This window comes from Musa acuminata, chromosome BXJ1-9 (genome assembly GCF_036884655.1).
Source record: "Musa acuminata AAA Group cultivar baxijiao chromosome BXJ1-9, Cavendish_Baxijiao_AAA, whole genome shotgun sequence".
NCBI classification, from domain to species: Eukaryota; Viridiplantae; Streptophyta; class Magnoliopsida; order Zingiberales; family Musaceae; genus Musa; species Musa acuminata.
In genome coordinates this window covers 12688488-12707630 of record NC_088335.1, presented here as the reverse complement: position 1 = coordinate 12707630, position 19143 = coordinate 12688488, and the positions used below count along the sequence as shown (strand labels likewise).

Genomic DNA, 19143 nt, shown 5'->3' with positions numbered 1-19143 from the left:
TCAAAATGGACCGCTTGTCAACTCCGAACGCGATAAGGTTTGAAAAAACGAACCATATCAGGTCAACCGTCCCACCATCATCTCATGACTATAATTGCCACTAACAGATCCAAATACCTGTTTGGGTTTTCTTACCATCTAAAAAGCTAAGAAAGCATGATACAAAGTTGTATAACACATGAAGCTACAAAGATCATCTGCCTTTCTAAGGAATTCATGTAGGAGATGGGCTCAGCACACTACAAAAATCATTCAGATAAAGAAGAAATTTATCAGATTCATACAAATTATGCTTATGATCTCTGTCTGTCAGTCTGCATGCTGTGTGCCCTGCCAAAACATGGTTTATGGAGTATGCACATGGTTTCTCCAACAATGCCACTTTTGAGATGTTCTCACCATATGCATCCATGTGAAAAAACTGATGGAATATCTGCAGAATCTACAGAATTATAAGCATCTCAATAAAGTTTTATCATCACTAGTCATTATCACTGCAGACATTTGTCATCATCATCAAACTAATCTTACGAACTCAATCACTTGCCCACCAAGAGTGCTAATAATAAACACTGACATCATGAGATTTTCTTGGGAGAAGTTTCTACAGAAAACAACCACTTGTTTGATAGGTTTCCATCAACCTTCTACTGGAGCACACCATCCTTTGTGGTGGACCTCATTTCCATCAAGATTGCGGCCACTGCTTTTGCTTTATGTGGGTGGACTGTTTGCTGCAACAGTCATACCAAACATTTGGCACCGAGAGAGTCTACTAATGATGTCCAACAAAGATCCTGGAACAGTAAATGTGTGTGCATGTATAGTAGTACTCCTGGATCCAGGGCAATTTGGAAATGCAGCATGGATTCATAATGGTTGATCACATTGACTGACGATCACATATTTTTCTCTCGATCGTTTCTGATAAAGTCTAATCAATGTCTACTGGATATATCTTATCAGCATAGCACTCAAGAAGAATATTCCTTCATTAAATTTACGGTGAAACTGACACTACATATGGTGACTTCTCTAGCTATGTCTTAAGGTTAAGCTTAAGGTATTTTCTGACCATATCAGTCTATTGGAATACATTTCCTCATCAATCTTGGTTGTAGAAATGTTTACAGGAAGAATCAGGACAAAAGCCATTCACATGTGGGGGGAGGAAAAGCATGTACAAAAGTTAGGAAGATAGGAACACAATCTCTTTATAGTTGAATAATAGAGGAGAAGTTGACTATGTGATGTCGACTATGGCTTTTTGCACTATATAATCTGCAGCAAAGAAAGCCAAGATTGTATTGAGAGTACTGACCTGAAACAGGAGGAAGCCTCTTGCCAACATGGATCAGAGGAAACCTGCGATTTGTCTCTGCACACTCTTGTGCTTCTCATGGATTCTCTCTTTGGTTGCAGTTCCTCTTCCTGGTATTGTTTGCCATAACTTTTGATGCTTCTTTTCTTCCCCTGAATGAGAAGATTTGCTGTAGAGTTTTTTGGCATGTCTGCGTAGTGATATGAACAACAATTTCCTCTTTATTTCCAGCAGGAAAACTTGATTTAAGGAACCAAAAAATATCAGTAATGAAAGTGGCAGATCAGGTAAGTTGCAAGCATGCACAGACCTTCCAAATCCCGAGTTTTTCACTAGTTCTAAATCTAACTTCCCATCATGTTATCTAGATAGTACTAAAATCTGATGAAGTTTTTTGATGCAGGTGATCACTAGAAAGATACTGATCAATGAGAAAGCTATTGCGGATCGGAGAATGGACATTGAACTCAATGACTACCCAGTATCAGGTGCAAACAGCCGCCATGATCCCAAGAGTCCTGGAAAACCCTAGCTTTTAATCCATGGAAGCTTTTGTAGCAATACCAGCCATTATACTCTAGCAAGCAGAATCCTGCAAGATCTTTGTAGATGTATTTATTGTCCTGAATCTACCTGTACCAGATCAGTATCTAGCTTTTGTAGAACTATTAAAGAGAAAACAAGAACAGTAGCTTCTAGTCGATTGCAGACATCTCAATTCAGATTAGTAAAGCATCAACTTGATTGAACTGATGATTCTGATCACCAACTCTGAAACTTGCAGTCAAAATCATAATCAAAATATATTGTCATCTTTTGATAACCACTGAAGTGGAGTACATTTGAGAGTTGTCGGCAGCAGTGTCCATAATACCTAAAGGTGATAATGATTGAACTGCAGATATCGATACTACTTAGTAAACAACTTCTAAGTGGATGAAAATAGTGATGGATATGATCGTGATAACCATATTTGGCATCACCAGTCAAAAGCGTGGATTGAAGATAAAGAAGACACAATTCAGTGTCGGCATATCCATGTTACGGTTGAATGATGAACAAGCTAACTTAGTGACATAAACAGATTTCATCAAATAGAGTCTTGAAAGAGAAGTGAGAAGAAAGGAAGGAATAAGAGAGAGCACTTGAGTAGGCCAGTGTAGCATATGGCAGTTAACATAGGGTAGCTTACAAGGTACAAGTTTCTTATGTTACTCCATAAATTTTTACAGTGGTTCACCAGTAATTACCCCTTGGATTAAGCAACAATCCAGATGCGTATCTGTATAATTTGGAGAACAATAGAAAGTTCACTAGTAATTACCCCTTAAGTATGGACCTTTTACCACGAATTACAATATAAAGCAAAACAGATCCTAAACACAATCTTACCTAAAATTTATAACAGTTTGAACCAAGTTTGATGCACGCAAAGAGCTAGAACAAAAAATTGCTTCAGATTCACATGTCATCATGTTAAAAATAATAATGATTCATGCATGTATAGTTAATTCAAAATTACACATGTAAAAGTGATCGATAACTTTTTCTTTTAACTGAATTCACTAGAACTTGAACAGGTTTTTGTGAACTTTTAGCACCAAGCGGCATGTTAATGAGACTCTGGTTGAAGTTCTTTGGAAGATGTTATTTTGTCCAATGTCTTGAGTGACATCTGAAGTTACAGCATGCAGGGAACCGCGAGGATACTCTAGCTCCTTTAGTTTAATAACTTCCGAAATGTTCACAACCTGGACAAATAATGGATACAAGGAAGAAAAACCTGAGCAATATTATAGGTCAGATTTTGAGTTTAGCAGTAGCTATTGTGCCAGTATTGTCCTTTATTAAAGACAGTGATTGAAGATTGTGACCACAGATATTAGAAAACTACTAATCATGGTAAGAACTAAGAAGCCATCCAGCTTTATAAAATAACTCTTACCTTATCTAAACTAAGTGACTCAGAATCTTCTATCCCGTGAAGATAATCTGAATTGTACAATGGAAACAAAGAAAAAAAATGAAGATATAGCAGAGAAACTTTCAACAAACAAAACTAAGACCATAAAGAGGTGTTGATGTTTCACCTGTATAGGCTTGATCTTTGAATATCAATAAACTGCAGGGCATCAAGAGAACAGAAAATTGATGGTGTTCATCTTTTGGGCTGCCTATTGATTCAGTGGACGGACTATCGATCTGACCACTAACTGCTTCATAGAGAGTTGAATCCTTGTTTTCCACTGGCATTTCAAATTCTTTTGATCTCGGGTGGGGAGTGAAATCAATTGTTATAGGTGATTCAAGAGATAAAATTGCAACAACAGGAAAGTATGCAGGACCATCTTGGTGTGGCTGAATGAAAAATAGATGCAAATGTTCCCAATAAGAGCTTTATGGAAATAATTGGCATCATAAGAAAGAATGCAATAAAAACCAACCATGATCCCTTGATCTGGAAGATATTCGTTAATGAGCACATGGTTGATGGGCGATGGAAACAACCCTGTCTGTTGACCTATTCTCTGGGTTATCTTGGTGAGCCAAGATGGCACTGCAAAAGTAAAGGTTAAAGAATGTTTAGAATTACATTGAGAACTTCTCTGAAACAACCAACGTTCCGAGAATGGTACACTGGCACTAACACAGTTACACTGTGGCTAAATCTGTATTGCAACATTTAACAAGATGAAAGTTTTGCTGAATTTGGTTTCATTGAAAACTAAGCAACCAGGGGTTACAACCAGCAGATATTTTATCGAGAAAGAATATTGATAAAATTGAAACAAGAAACTGGCTGACCTAAAATCATTTAGAAGATTAATGTATTGTCCATATGAACTAACCAGCCAATGCAAAGTATGAGATAATCCATTTTCTCCTGATCTTGTACCAAACTTTTTTCGTTTTGTTCATTAAAAATCTTATCTGGCCATGGATGTCATCACTTCAATTGACTAGCTCATGACTGAACATAAACCGAATAAAAAAGTCAGAGCTACCTCTATGGTTAGATCATCGATTTAGAAGTTATTCTTTCCGGTTACTTCAAATGCTAGATATCATCCTAGAATATAATAAAGCAAATTGGTAAGCTAAGCAACCCCCAATCCTTACGACGAAGCATAATATCCAATTGGCTCACAACTGTTGATAGATACTATTGCCAGGGTCGAATTAACAATGGCTACAGAGATTCCATAAGTTGTTTGGTGCACTAGCTACCATGTTGAGGAACATCCGGATTTATTTCTCATGTAACTATGAATTAAAGATTCAAACCGTCATATGGTATGATGCTTCATTTCTGGGACAATTCCACAAGCAGCTTGTGCACGAATATCCACGCTACTAGAAACCAGATTCCCCTGTTCTGAGTCCAAGTTCTCAAGAAAAATAAACAAACAGACAACAAATAACAAGCTAAAACAACTAGAAATTACGGACTTGATGACATTATATCTGAACGCACAGATGCGAAAGAACCATAAAAGTGTAAAGGCAAATGTTCTCCACTCACAAGCTTGCGGTAGCAGACCTTTCTCATGCACCACCCCGCCTGCCAACATCAGGGAAAAAACAACACAAAGCAATAAGCAAAAGTATCATACACATCACGCGATTCTGGTTCTACACACAGCTAAAGCAAGAGCAACGGATCACCCCAGTTCTGCAATCTCCTGTTCTTCAAAGATTTCCATCGGGATGCGGGCACCTCGTAGATCTACAGATGGAATCCCCCCGTCAAAATCAGTAACCCTAGAAAAAAAATGCCATCTTGTTCGTAGAAAATACTGATTTTGATGTGTAGTAGTAGTACGTGGCGGAGGAGCTGCGATTGCTCGGATTCGGAAATGAAGTTGGGGATGTAGATGACGGTACGCAAGGAGCCAACGACGTAATCGTTCACTTGCAATCCCTTCTCGCCTTTGCTTTCTTCCTCGTCCATCTTCCTTGCTTCGATTTGACCAACCCAAGAAGAGAGAGGAGACTCCTCTTAAATACTCGGTTGGCGCAGGTGGTGGTTCATGGACGGGTGCATCAAGATTCACGAGAGTATGACCACGTTACAAAGATGGGATGCGTAGTCTTGTCATTTAGATATTTCATTTCATCCCTCATTTAAATAGAAAATATTTAATACTATTAATAGACTATATAAATATGTATATGCATAATATTATCGAGATGTAAATTCAAATTTTCTTATAAATATTCTTGACTATGATTAATTTTTGAATAGGATCCCAAAAATAATATAATTCCACTCAAAAATAGTGTAGCTCAGGTTTTTTTAAAAAAATTATAACTTAAAAACTTCAGAATATAATATCATTTAAATGGTCTTTATCCCACAGGACAGTAAATTCATCTTAAATTGGGTGAAAGAAAAAAAATATATAATTTTCTATTTTTTTATAGGACTAAGATAAATGAAAAATACTTATTTTAAAGCCTTAAGAATGTAAAAATTATTATTTAAGCATTGGTAAGTTATTTAAAAGGTATGAGATGTGAGTTCATATCTCATATCTCATAAGCAATTAAGCATTTAGTCGTTTAAATATAATTTCATATGTTTTTGTTTTTTGAAAACTTCTAAGTTTATACCATTCTTGGATCCTCAAAAATAGTATAATCTCATTCAAAAATAGTATAATTCAGATCCCAAAAAAAAAATTTATGCCCATAAGACTTTAGAAAATCTTATGTGAGTTCAAGACCTCATTCAAAAACAATATAACTTAAAATCCTTTTTTTTATCCTCAAAACTTCTAAGAATCTATTACAATAATATTCAAGTGGTTTTGGCCCAAAGGGGTTGTAAATTCACCTATCCTATGTAAAATTTATATAAAAAAGGGTATAATTTTAAGGTTTCAATGGCTGAAATAAATAGAAAAAAATCCTTATTTGAAAGGTTTAAAAATAGAAAAAAATTATTTCTAAGGTTTTATATAAATTCGAGAATTTATAAAATTAATATTGAACATTTATTAATTTATTTAATAACTTTATTGTTATTTATTTAAAATGTATAAATAATATTATCACATTATTTTTTTCATAATATTCTACAATATGAATAAAATTTTATTTTTCATAATTTTATATATTTTATATTTTTTTATTTTAAGATTAATGCTATAATTATTTTATATTTTGCTAATATGAATGAAAATATACCAATATTATTGACTATTATTTATTTTGGACCGATCTGATGTTGACTTAAATTGGTCAATATCATGGTAAATTTGTATTTGAGTATGACCATTATGGCATTTTTGGCCAACTCAAAAAGTAATGTTCACTTAAATGGGTCAATACAATGGTAAATTTGTATTCGCGTATGACTTTTAGGGCATTTTGTCCAACTAAAAAAGTACAGACTTTCTATTAGGATCGGAGCGGCATTAAGAGGAGGGGGGGTGAATTAGCGTAGTGGATTAAAACGTCGGTTTTGACAAATTTTTCGTACGATAAAAATCGAACTCGGAAGTACTTAACTTGAAAGCGTATTCGCAAAGTTACGTAGCAAAGGTAATGAGAAAATAAAGCAAAGTAAGAAGGTTTGTAGTAATATAAATAGCAGTAATGAAATGCAAATCAGAGATTATGCCGATTTTAAAGTGGTTCGGTCAAATGACCTACATCCACTTGCGAGGCCCCTCTTCGATGAGGCTCCCACCATCCACTAGCAAATCTCTTGAAGGGGAAGGGTAAATACCCCTCTTACAACTTTTTACAAGCGGTTCACTCTCTTACAGATTTTCAGCAAGAAAGAAGGAGGTGAACACTAGCAAATTGAAAACAAGACTAGCTAAGGCTTTTCTAAGACCTTTCTCTCAATCAATTGCTTCTCAAAAAGTTATTATCTCAGCTGAGATTTGAGGGGTATTTATAGGCCTCAAGAGGATTCAAATTTGGGCTCCAAAATTTGAATTCTCTTTGGGTTCCCGATGCTAGCGGTGCCACCGCCCAGCCCAGGCGGTGCAACCGCCCAGTCTGGCGGTGCCACCGCCAGACCCTCCGGTTCACTGGTTGGGCTTTAAATTTAGCTCAAACCAAGTCTAATTTTGGGCCCAGTTGGCCCCTAACCAGGATATAGGATTATCTTTTAATCCTAATCCTAATTAATGTGCTAACTATAAATTTTAAAGACATTTCCTAAGCTATTACAAAGTCCGCAAGTCAATACTTCTTCCAGCGAGCTTCCGGTGATCTTCCGGCGGTCTTTCGACAAACTCTCGGAAACCATTTTGCAGACTTCCGGCAAGCTCCTAGACTTCACGATTTGATCTTGGCGAGTTCCAACGAGCTTCTTCGGCAAGCTCCGGCAGCATTCCCGACGAACCTTCGGACTTCCGTCGAACTCTCGAACTCGCAACAAATCCTTTGCGCTTGACTCCGACACTTTGTTTCGCTTTATGTCTTCGTCGTTATCGTAGTTAATCCTGCACACATAAGCCAAAACTCTACTCCGATATAGATAATTATTACAACGCGAATTGACATTCTGTTGCCCGGTACGTCATTGGTTAGCGCTTCGTCCGATTCTTCAGCGCATTGTCCTCTCTTACGGCTTGTTGCCCAATCGGCGGTTGACTTCCGCAACCCCGATATCCTTGGCGCAATTTCGCTCTTGGCCCGATACCCGACATCCGAAGTCTTCTACCATCCAATATCCTAACGTGATCTCCTCCGGCGCAATGTCAATTCCTCCTGCGTTAACTGTCTAATCCTGATCGAGTAGACCTGCATCACTCAAAATGCAATTAAACATCTAAACACAATCAATTAGTTGCATCATCAAAATCTGAGATTCAACAATCTCCCCCTTTTTTATGATGACAACTAATTGATGATTAACGGAGTTAACCTTAACTCCCCGGAGTTTAACCAAACTCCCCCTATCAATATGCCATTGATAGAACACTTGGATTATCCCAAATCCAAGTAACATTCATCACATGTTATAAAAAACATTTAAACCATCATGCAAATATATATAAAATATTCAATTCAATACATGAAGTCATGAATCTACTTCTCCCCCTTTGTCATCAACAAAAAGGAGAAGTTCCTACTCTTATGTGTTTAGAGATAAAAAGTTTCATACATTGCATGAAAAACATAGTATAAAATTTTATCATCATGCAATCTAGCAATTAAAGATGTGTAAGTTTAGCATGTTTGCTTTTCTTGAGATAACAACTAATTGCTTCTCTTTAGACTACAAGCTAGCAATTTTCATGATATGCAAGTTGCAGGCTAGCAAATTTTTGCTTCCTTTGTAATGTTTGAGCTAGCAAATTGCTTCCGTAACAAGTTAGCATGTTTTGTATTTTGAGATAGGCAAGATAGCACATTTGCTTCTTTTGAGATAGCAACTCTTTTGAGATAGTGATCTTAGCAAATTTTACATCATGCAAGGTAGCAATTTTTGTGATGTTCAAGATAGTAAGTTCTTTCTTCTCTTTTGAGAAGTGCTATTTTTCACTTCCTTTACAAAGTGCAAGCTAGCAAAGTGTTTGAAAAAGTGAGCAAGTTTTGCCACATACAAGCTAGCAAAAATCTCGAAAGCAAATATAAGATAGCTTTCTTGTTGAAGTGTGTAAGCTATCGATTCTTGCTTCCTATTGTAATGTGCAGGTTGCAAGTCTTGCTTCTTGAGATAGGCAAGATAGTGATGTTCAAGAAGACAACTTTTGCTTCTTGAAATAAGCAAGTTAGCAATTTTTGCTACTTAAGATAGGCAAGCTAGCAATCAAGTTTTTGCATCTTCTTGACTTGTGCAAGCTAGCTATCTCTCCCTTTGTCATTGTCAAAAAGAAGGGAAGACCCTTTACATCAATTATGACAAAGGTAAGTATCAATCTTATTTGTGCATCATCATATTTTCAAATTAGAATATGCACATTTTCAAAAATCTTATATTCATTCATGCACAATATTGAATAAATCGATCAACATTATGAGGATATCATACATGATACTAAAATTTTTAACTATTTATCAACATTTTGATCATGATACCAAATATTCATCATTTAGAGTATTCATGATACAAAATATTAAATCAATATTTATAATACATCATTTTAGCAACAACTCATAGTATTTTAAATCATGATTTACATCATATGTAATACATCACGTCATAATTAGAAAGCACAAGTATTGTATGCATCATTGCAAATCATAAACATTCTGTCAAATTGCATCCTATCATGCATGATCATAATTTTTTCTCATTTTATCATTATAAACAAGAAAGAATAAGGGAAGAACAAAATAGTGCATAATATTTCAATTATTTCAATGCATACAAGCCATAAATCCAATGGCATCATGTCATGAAAGATAAGACCTCTTGAATTACAAAAGACATGATTCATTTTATCAAATCACTTCTTTTTATAAATAACAAAAATTGTAGGTGTACAAAAAAGAGATTGTGATTAAAAAAAAATCTCAAGTAGTAAATCCAACAAATCAAGATCATAATTTGAATACAATCTCATTTAAATTCAAATCGTCAAATTCATCAAAATCTCAACATTACTTTCAAGAGATTCAAAATGGTATACATAGATTTATCATAATAAACATCAAGATCAATAGGATAGAGAAAAATAATTTTTCAAGGAAAAAATATTTTCCTCTTTTTAGTTGTTTCAATTCATATGATTTTATTTCACTTATACCAAATAAAAACATGTATCATGTTCAAAACCGAAAGTGTAAGATTTATTACAACAAAGATTAATAAGGCACTTTCATTATGGTAAACATCAATAATCCATAAATCACAAGATTCATCATGCATAATTTCGAAATTTATTAAGCATGATCAATATGCATGACACTCATTTATTTTCAAAATATTCATCATGTTTATTTTCATGAGATTCACAAGAATGGTAAAATAAATTCATTAATCTCAATAGGATATAAAATTTATGTCCATTTCATACAATTGATTTCATGTGAGGGTGTTCAAGTTTTTTTTGAAAACATGTATCATCATTTAAAATCAAAACATAAGTTTCGTCGTAAAGCCGTCAAGACCAAACACATCAAAAATAAAACATCATGATATCACATCTAACATCAAAAGACTATCAAGAAATTCATATATAGATGTACATGCACTATGTCATCTTAATATGTCATGAGAATGTCATCTTAATTCGTCATAAAAATGATTCAACCAAAAACATGTTAATCCAAAATGAGAGTTTCAAATCAACATTTACTTCAAAAACTCATGCATGACATAAAATCATCAAAATACACATGCATGGATTAATCCTAAGCATTATCATATATCATATAACTATTATCCATAATGTTGCATACATCATTCAACATTTCAAAAACATAACATGCATGAAACCTTAGCAATATACTTTTCATGATCAAAAAATTTTTAATTTTTCAAAGATGCTAAAAAGAAAAACATGATATAATTTTTGAAAAATAATTTTTTATTTCCTATTCTAAAGTAAGCACTCATGAAAAACTTCAAGTAATTTCAAAATAATTCAAGAGAGTTGAATTACTTACAGTCGAAGCTCGTCAAAGCCCAATTCGCCGTTTCACCTTTAGAAGTTTTTGATTCATCCTTGGTTGCCTTCCTCTTCTTTGGCCTCTTCCTCCGTTCAAGTTCATTGTTTATTTTAGATTTTTGTTTAATAAACTTATTAAGATTTAGTGTTCAAAGTTCAAGTTCATCATTGTCCTCATCACTTGAGTCATCGCTCAAGTGGTATTCATTTGTCCGGAGTTCCAAATCCTTCCTATTCTTTGGAAGGTGGTTCAAGTGTTCATTGTGTTCATCATGTGCATTGCGCACCATTTCATATGTCATCAATGAACCGATAAGTTCTTCAAGTGGAAAAATATTTAAATCTTTTGTTTCTTGTATTGCCGTTACTTTTGATTCCCAAGCTTTAGAAAGTGATCGTAAAACTTTACTAACAAGTTCAAAATTCGAGAAATATTTGCCAAGAGCTTATAAACCATTGACGACATCCGTGAAACGGGTGTACATGTCAACAATAGTTTCACTCGGCTTCATTTGAAAAAGCTCGAAATCATGCATTAAAATGTTGATTTTCGAATCTTTAACTCTAGAAGTGCCTTCGTGTGTGATTTCAAGAGTGTGCCATATGTCGAAAGCCATTTCGCACAAAAAACCCGATTGAACTCATTTTTGTCCAAAGCGCAAAATAAGGCATTCATAGCCTTTGCGTTTAAAGAAAACATCTTCTTCTCCAAATCATTCCAATGGTTCATTGGAAGAGAAGGTATTTCAAATCCATTTTCGACTATGTGTCATAAATTCAAATCCAAAGAAAGTAAGAAAACTCTCATTCGAGTTTTTCAATAAGTGTAGTCTGTCCCATTGAAAAAGGGAGGACAAATGAGAGAGTGACCCTCTTGAAAGCCGTAAAGAGTCATTTCTGTTTGGGTGTTAAACCAAAGTAGAAAAACGTGGCTCTGATACCAACTGTTAGGATCGGAGCGGCACTAAGAAGGGGGGGGTGAATTAGTGTAACGGATTAAAACGTCGATTTTGACAAATCTTTCGTACGATAAAAATCGAACTCGGAAGTACTTAACTTGAAAGCGTATTCACAAAGTTGTGTAGCAAAGGTAATGAGAAAATAAAGCAAGTAAGAAGGTTTGCAGTAATGTAAATAGCAGTAATGAAATGCAAACCATAGATTATGCCGATTTTAAAGTGGTTCGGTCAAATGACCTACATCCACTTGCGAGGCCCCTCTTTGATGAGGCTCCCACCTTCCACTAGCAAATCTCTTGAAGGGGAAGGGTAAATACCCCTCTTACAACTTTTTACAAGTGGTTCACTCTCTTACATATTTTCAGCAAGAAAGAAGGAGGTGAACACTAGCAAATTAAAAACAAGACTAGCTAAGGCTTTTCTAAGACCTTTCTCTCAATCAATTGCTTCTCAAAAAGTTGTTATCTCAGCTGAGATTTGATGGGTATTTATAGGCCTCAAGAGGATTCAAATTTGGGCTCCAAAATTTGAATTCTCTTTGGGTTCCCGATGCTGGCGGTGCCACCGCCAGACCCTCCGGTTCACTGGTTGGGCTTTAAATTTAGCCCAAACCAAGTCTAATTTTGGGCCCAGTTGGCCCCTAACCAGGATATAAGATTATCTTTTAATCTTAATCCTAATTAATGTGCTAACTACAAATTTTAAAGACATTTCCTAAGCTATTACAAAGTCCGCAAGTCAAGACTTCTTCCGGCGAGCTTCCGGTGATCTTCCGGCGGTCTTCCGACGAACTCTCGGAAACCATTTTGCGGACTTCCGGTAAGCTCCTAGACTTCACGATTTGATCTTGGCGAGTTCCAACAAGCTTCTTCGGCAAGCTCCGATCTTTCTCGGCGAGCTCCGCGAACTTCCAACGAATCTTCCGGCGAGCTTCCGAAAAACACTTCGGCAAGCTCCCTACTCATTCTCGGCTAGTTTCGGCAGCATTCCCGATGAACCTTCGGACTTCCGTCGAACTCTCGAACTCGCAACAAATCCTTTGCGCTTGACTCCGACACTTTGTTTCGCTTTATGTATTCGTCGTTATCGTAGTTAATCCTGCACACACAAGCCAAAACTCTACTCCGATCTAGACAATTATTACAACGCGAATTGACATTCTGTTGCCCGGTACGTCATTGGTTAGCGCTGCGTCTGATTCTTCAGCGCATCGTCCTCTCTTGCAGCTTATTGCCCAATCGGCAGTTGACTTCCGCAACCTCGATATCCTTGGCGCAATTCCGCTCTTGGCCCGATACCCGACGTCCGAAGTCTTCTGCCATCCAATATCCTAACGTGATCTCCTGCGGCGCAACGTCAATTCCTCCTGCGTTAACTGTCTAATCCTGATCGAGTAGACCTGCATCACTCAAAATGTAGTTAAACATCTAAACACAATCAATTAGTTTCATCATCAAAATCCGAGATTCAACACTTTCTAAGGAATTTGTCCTATTTTAATTATATATAATAATAATAAAATTATTTAAGTATGACTTTTTTTTTTTTGGATGTGTTTAGATGGGCAAACAAACATCGTTTGATATCGAATGTGATAGGATCTCATCACATCATTTTTAAGCCTTTATTTAGTTTTAGAGGCCTCAAAATGTGATCTTATAGTAATGGAGTAGGAAACTTACAGTACGTTGAAAAGGAAAATTAGACTTTTTTTTAAGGACTCCAAAATCCATAATGAGTAATCTTTTAAAAATATTTTTTTTAAAAAAATCATTATTTTCTTATAACTCTTAAGAATGTGAAACTCCATTTAAAGAGGCTTTGTAATTAAAAAAAAAAATCAAAACCTAAACATGAATTATATCACACAGCAACCACATTTCTAATTAGCAAAATCAACACCTTACCTTCATATCTTGTTTTTGTTTCTCACTTTTGATTCAATCATCCCAAGCGATCCTTTGATCATTTTGTTTTAATTTAAAATTATTTATTCAAATCGGAATCGGAATCAAATATCTCACTTTCCAAGAATATAGTTTCTGGCAAAATGAATTATGAATATTTCTTGTATTTTTATTTTTAAATAATCAAAATTGAAAATGATATGATTAGGAACATAAACAAGAGAATGACTGTGAACGTAGGAAGAAAGTGAAGTGACCTCATTGTGTTTTCATATTTTTCTATAAATTATAAGTCTTGAGGATGGAATTTGATTCTTGGGCTCACTGTAAAAAAATTATCTAATGAGGATATGAAATATTAACCTTTGATATGTAAAATATAGTGCATAAACTCTCGATCTTTCATAGTAGATATGATATATTATCATCAGATCATGGTTTTAGGTATAAGATTTATGGAGTAATATTTTGAATTTGACAAAATATAGACCATCCAATTTTTACTTCCTATGTGTGTTCTTTATGTCCTCATGGACAACAATTGCTGCAGAAGGTAGACATGACCAACTATCTATACATGATCATTCTAGAGAAGTAAAATTTGTATGTGAGTAGGCTTCCCTTCTCTAACGTGTTCATGGAATCTGGTGAGCTGTCTATACTGTTAACACAGCAGCAATGAATACCCCTCTATTCTCACGACACCAGAGATTAAATTTCCTTTAATGTTTGGATGTCACATCCGATGGAATTTGATGGATGTTGCTTTCTTTATTATGGCTCCAAGCTTGGCCTAAGATGACATCCACAAAGGCTGTTTTCCAAATAAATAGGATGATCTTGGCATTTGATTTGCTAATTAAATTGATGACCATTCATCTACTTTTCATTAATATAAATCATAATCAGCAGATCACAAGTCTCGGTACAATGCTCAGAGAAGAAACTCTGCAGATGAAAACATTATCCCTTGATTATTTTATTGCCTTTCCAGGATTTAAATAATATCTATGAGATCAAAGTAGAGATACACTGATCAAAGTAGAGATATAATTTCTTCCTTTTAATTTAGGGATAAAATAAATATATAGACAAATATAGCACTGATGTAGTTGAGAAAAATTCAAGACAACAAGCCTGAAATAAAAACCTATTGAACTTGAGGTTCTTGTGAGGCTGTACTGTTCTCAACCAGCATGGCATTATAATAAGAAACATAGACACCAATTTGCAATGTGAGGCAGGCCAGCATTGGACCACCATTGTTACAATTTGTTTGCGTTTGTCATTTGATGCAGAAAAGTGCAGCATACACAGCTGTGATCAGACAAATGCTACCACCGCCATGCCTGCAACAGGACACAAGAATCAGGAGCCACCCCACCACAAACACCCACACTGGTAAAAACTCTACCTTTGCATGAGACATGCATGAAAGATCACCTTGGGTAAGGATAGTTCATAGCTTATACAGTACTATATCTTTTCTGTGCAACAGGGTTTATATATATTTATTTTCTTAGGATATAAACAAAAGTAGGGATTTGTACATGGATAGAAAATTCGGAGAACAGTTTATGTTAGGATCCTTCAAATACATACACTGTCCTATGGAGAAACAATCTATTGGGTCTTCTTGATAAGAGTTTGAGCTACAGAAATAATATTTTGATCTCCTCAGATCCTATACTGTAGAGAAACAGTGCAGATGAGTTGCACCCATCAAATGTGAGATATTTATGTAGGTTGATGGTTTATGTTCTTTGATTGCTGCTGAGCCCTCATTTTTCTTCATTCTCTGCCTCGATAGTGAAGCACATGGACATTAAATTCTGGTCATATCACTTTTATTATACGAATCACCACAGACGAGATGGCTCACGGGGACTACAACTCACATCTTTGGTAGTTGGTTCTCCTTCCTCAGACCCACCAATGCACTGGAAATGCTGGAGACTTAATTAGTTCTTTCTTGTACTTAATGCCTTAGGCCCATGCATGCTAAATCCTGTCTTATCTTGCTTCCCCATCTGCCGCATGCAGAATAAAGAGTGAAAATATTTGGGTTAATCAGTGCAGTTCTGGTATTAGACAACGAACATGTTAAGAGATTAGAATATATATATATATATATATATATATATATATATATATATATATATATATATATATATATATATATATATATATGATAAGGGATCATTTGGTCGGTCAGTAGGTTCGTGAGGAATTATCTACTGTACGATGGGTGTACCGTACGGTTTTATCCTTTCGAAATATGTAAACTCTAAAAAATAATTTTAAGAATAAGAGAGACTCTACGAATTATCAACGAAAATGACATTATCATATATATAGTTGATTGTTACAATAATACTATTACATGAAGAATTAAACTTCTCCTTTTGTTTACATTTGCAATACATTTCTGCTTCATGCTTACAGTTTTCCTTTAGAATTGTGAGTAGAATGCAGTAATAATTCACTTGCTTTTGATTCTGGAAAGCTTGGTGGAATCATCAAGAAAGCATGGCAGAACAAAGTTAGAACATGGACAATGAGCAGCAATCAACAGGGAGATCCATCAGCTCATCCACCTGTCCCGAGGCCTCGTCGAAGAGCCATTTCTCCAAAAAGGACAATGGCGGTTGGTGGTTCTCCCCACCTTGCTTGGCTTCAGCATCGCCGAAGGACGCCTTCCCCGCGGCGGTCTTCTCCCAGGAACCGCCGCTCACCTTCTCGAACGACAGCAGTGTGCCGAGGTCTTCATGCGTCATGGCCGTGCTGCATCCCTGATCACCCGCAGCTCGACTCTTCTCTCTGACCGATGCTGCTGCAGTGGCGTCATTGTTGCTGCTGTGGCTGTCATCAGCAATGGCACGCTCTTGCAGCTTCCCTTGGGTGTTCTTCTTCGAGGAACGCGCCCATCCTTCGAGAAGCCTGGAGATGTTCCCGGTGCTGCAGGCATAGATAGGGGGTGTCAGGCGCATACTGGGGAGTGGGAACGTGAGGACGGTGATGTCTTGCTTCCTCGTTTCCATGTCATAATCCTCGGGCATGTAGTCCTGACAGCTGGGGCTCGTGCCAGAAGACATGTTGTAGCCATCAGTGGCTGTGTGGGACTTCTTGATCTTCTTCTTGAGGTGTGTGTTCCAGTAGTTCTTGATATCATTGTCTGTTCTCTGGGGAAGGTAAGAAGCTATGGCTGCCCATCTAACTTGGAGATAAAACCGCAACGGAAGAAAGTTAGAGAAACCTAATTCGAAGCTTAACACGCCAATTTGATCATGAAACAGATTGCAATGTAGCAAGATTGTGGGAGGAGTTGAGGAAGATTACTTGTTTCCAAGCAAGGACTGCAGATGGATGATGATTCCCTCTTCGTGTGGAGTGAAGTTGCCACGTTTGATTCCAGGCCTGAGGTAGTTTGTCCATCTTAATCTACAGCTCTTGCTACATCTCATCAGGCCTGCAAATCTCAAGATATCATTACCCGAAAAAGAAAAGAAAAACCTGCTTTAAAAACAGATAAAAATATAGAGAAGCAAGCATTACAACAAGACCACAAGATCATTGGAGCTTGGCATTTAATTAACATTAGTATCATGAGAATAAAGCAAGATAACAAAGAGAAAAGAAGTAAATTCCTTAAAAGAAAGGCAGAGGGAGAAGGGCAGGCATTTACTTAACATTAGTATCATGAGAACAAAACAAGATAACAAAGAGAAAAGAAGAAAATTTCTTGAGAGGGAGAGAGAGAGAGAGAGAGAGAGCGAGAGCAGTGAAAAGAGAGAGATGACTTGGGAGCAGAAAAGGTATGGCAACTTCACCGGTGTTTGAAGGAACTGATCTCCAGTTTCCAGGGCCGTGCTGTTGGATATAGGAGACCAAGATGATGTCCTCCTCAGGAGTCCATGGTCCTTTCTTGATGCCAACCTTGTCACAGCAGGGAGGCCTCCCCATTGATACAGCTTGATGGCTTACTACTGCCTCGATGCCTCCTCCGCCTCTCTTCTTCCCTTTTGTTCTGTCCCCTACAGGTGTCTCATGAGCATGTGAGGCTCTTATATACACACGGAGCTCCTTTTCACCTATCTGCTCCTTTCCCTTCTCCTGCTCACATGAATCATTTGCTTCCCAGAAAAGTAGAAACCACCAGATAGCAACTATTAAGCATCGCTCTCTGTGAAGAACCCTAGCTGGAATGCTACATACTGAACTGGAAATGGCAGCAGACGAAATAAAGAACTCATGCATATAATTCCACCAGTTGGGTAGATCGATCCTAGTGTATCTGTCACTGCAGAAAGCTATACATAGGTTCAACAACGATCACACATAGCATGATGAAACAAGGAGTACGATTGATCCTTGTCATGGGTTGGCCGATCGAGAGTTACAAGTACCATGAACACATGCAACCCTCACGTACATGCAGGATAAGTGAACAACGGAGTTGCGTCTACATAACGCAAGACATGAATAGAGTTACCCGAAGATGCATTCCATGTGCAGTCGCTTTTGCTTGTGCACAAGTGTGTACGTATGTGTTCATTTTGATGTTGCTGCATCCACCCAAGAAGAAAAATGCATGGGACCTCATGGATTTGATGCATTAGCATATGAACTCAACAAGCAAAAGAAAAAAAAAACTCAAAAAAATAATAAATACGGATGAAATTTGGAGGTAAACTATTTCCATGCAAGATATAAAGAGAAAGATACAATTCAGATTCTCGAAATGTGATCGTTATCACAGGTTTGATCATTGTCTGTAGATGAATCACAATGTTAATTGCAGATGAATCAATTCAAAATAGACAGGCTGCTAATCCATGGCCTCTCATATTTCACCATATGAGCTCGGAACACAGTGTAGAGATCATTGCTAGGAAACCTCATGTCACATGATGAATTCTCCCTCCGCCATCCATGGCATACATCGAAACACAAAGTCAATTGAATGTATATAAGAAAAATACGAATATACTGTAGCCATCTGAATGTACATTGATCTTGTAGTGGATCTTCCGTGCCTAATAGATGGAATCAATACAAAGCATTAAAACTTGATAATGGATTAAATAAATCAATAGCTTAAACTAGGTTTTCAGTGCCAAGGATCAAAAGATAGGTTCAAAGGGAACACTTATAAATTGATCAGGTAACAGTCTAAATCATTCTATCTAATCTTCTTTATTGTACATTTATGATCTCCACCTTGACCAGGTCAGTGTGGATAAACAGTCAGTTCTTTTGAAAAGGATGAATGCAATATTATCAGTTGGTGCATTCTTTTATATTCTTCAACTTAGATTTATAATCCTTCGTCAAGTAGCTATTCAGCCATTTGTGACAATTGCTAGAATTCCGGAACG

The 19143-nt window shown here is 36.4% G+C and overlaps 2 protein-coding genes across 4 annotated transcripts; both read right to left on the bottom strand.

Moving 5' to 3' along the window:
* Window positions 1-108: 108 nt before the first annotated feature.
* Window positions 109-5319, bottom strand: LOC135593292 (alkylated DNA repair protein ALKBH6 homolog). 3 transcript variants are annotated; one of them, XR_010479502.1, is made up of 8 exons: window positions 5145-5318; window positions 4988-5048; window positions 4845-4883; window positions 3766-3878; window positions 3412-3679; window positions 3267-3313; window positions 1322-1511; window positions 109-442 (listed from the first exon to the last, which is right to left on the bottom strand). XR_010479502.1 is itself a non-coding variant. In XM_065083208.1 (7 exons), exons 1-7 carry the CDS (start codon window positions 5271-5273, stop codon window positions 2887-2889), a joined length of 843 nt encoding a protein of 280 aa, XP_064939280.1. In that variant the 5' UTR covers window positions 5274-5319; the 3' UTR covers window positions 2760-2886. The 3 variants fall into 3 exon arrangements, 1 of the variants encoding a protein (XP_064939280.1); XR_010479501.1 differs by having other exon boundaries at window positions 109-433; XM_065083208.1 differs by lacking the exons at window positions 109-442; window positions 1322-1511 and adding an exon at window positions 2760-3072 and having other exon boundaries at window positions 5145-5319.
* A 10771-nt stretch (window positions 5320-16090) lies between these two features.
* LOC135594284 (transcription factor MYB60-like) lies at window positions 16091-18037 on the bottom strand. The gene is made up of 3 exons (XM_065084684.1): window positions 17596-18037; window positions 17105-17234; window positions 16091-16978 (listed from the first exon to the last, which is right to left on the bottom strand). The coding sequence occupies exons 1-3, from the start codon at window positions 18020-18022 to the stop codon at window positions 16309-16311; spliced, it is 1227 nt and encodes a 408-aa protein (XP_064940756.1). The 5' UTR covers window positions 18023-18037; the 3' UTR covers window positions 16091-16308.
* Window positions 18038-19143: the final 1106 nt, after the last annotated feature.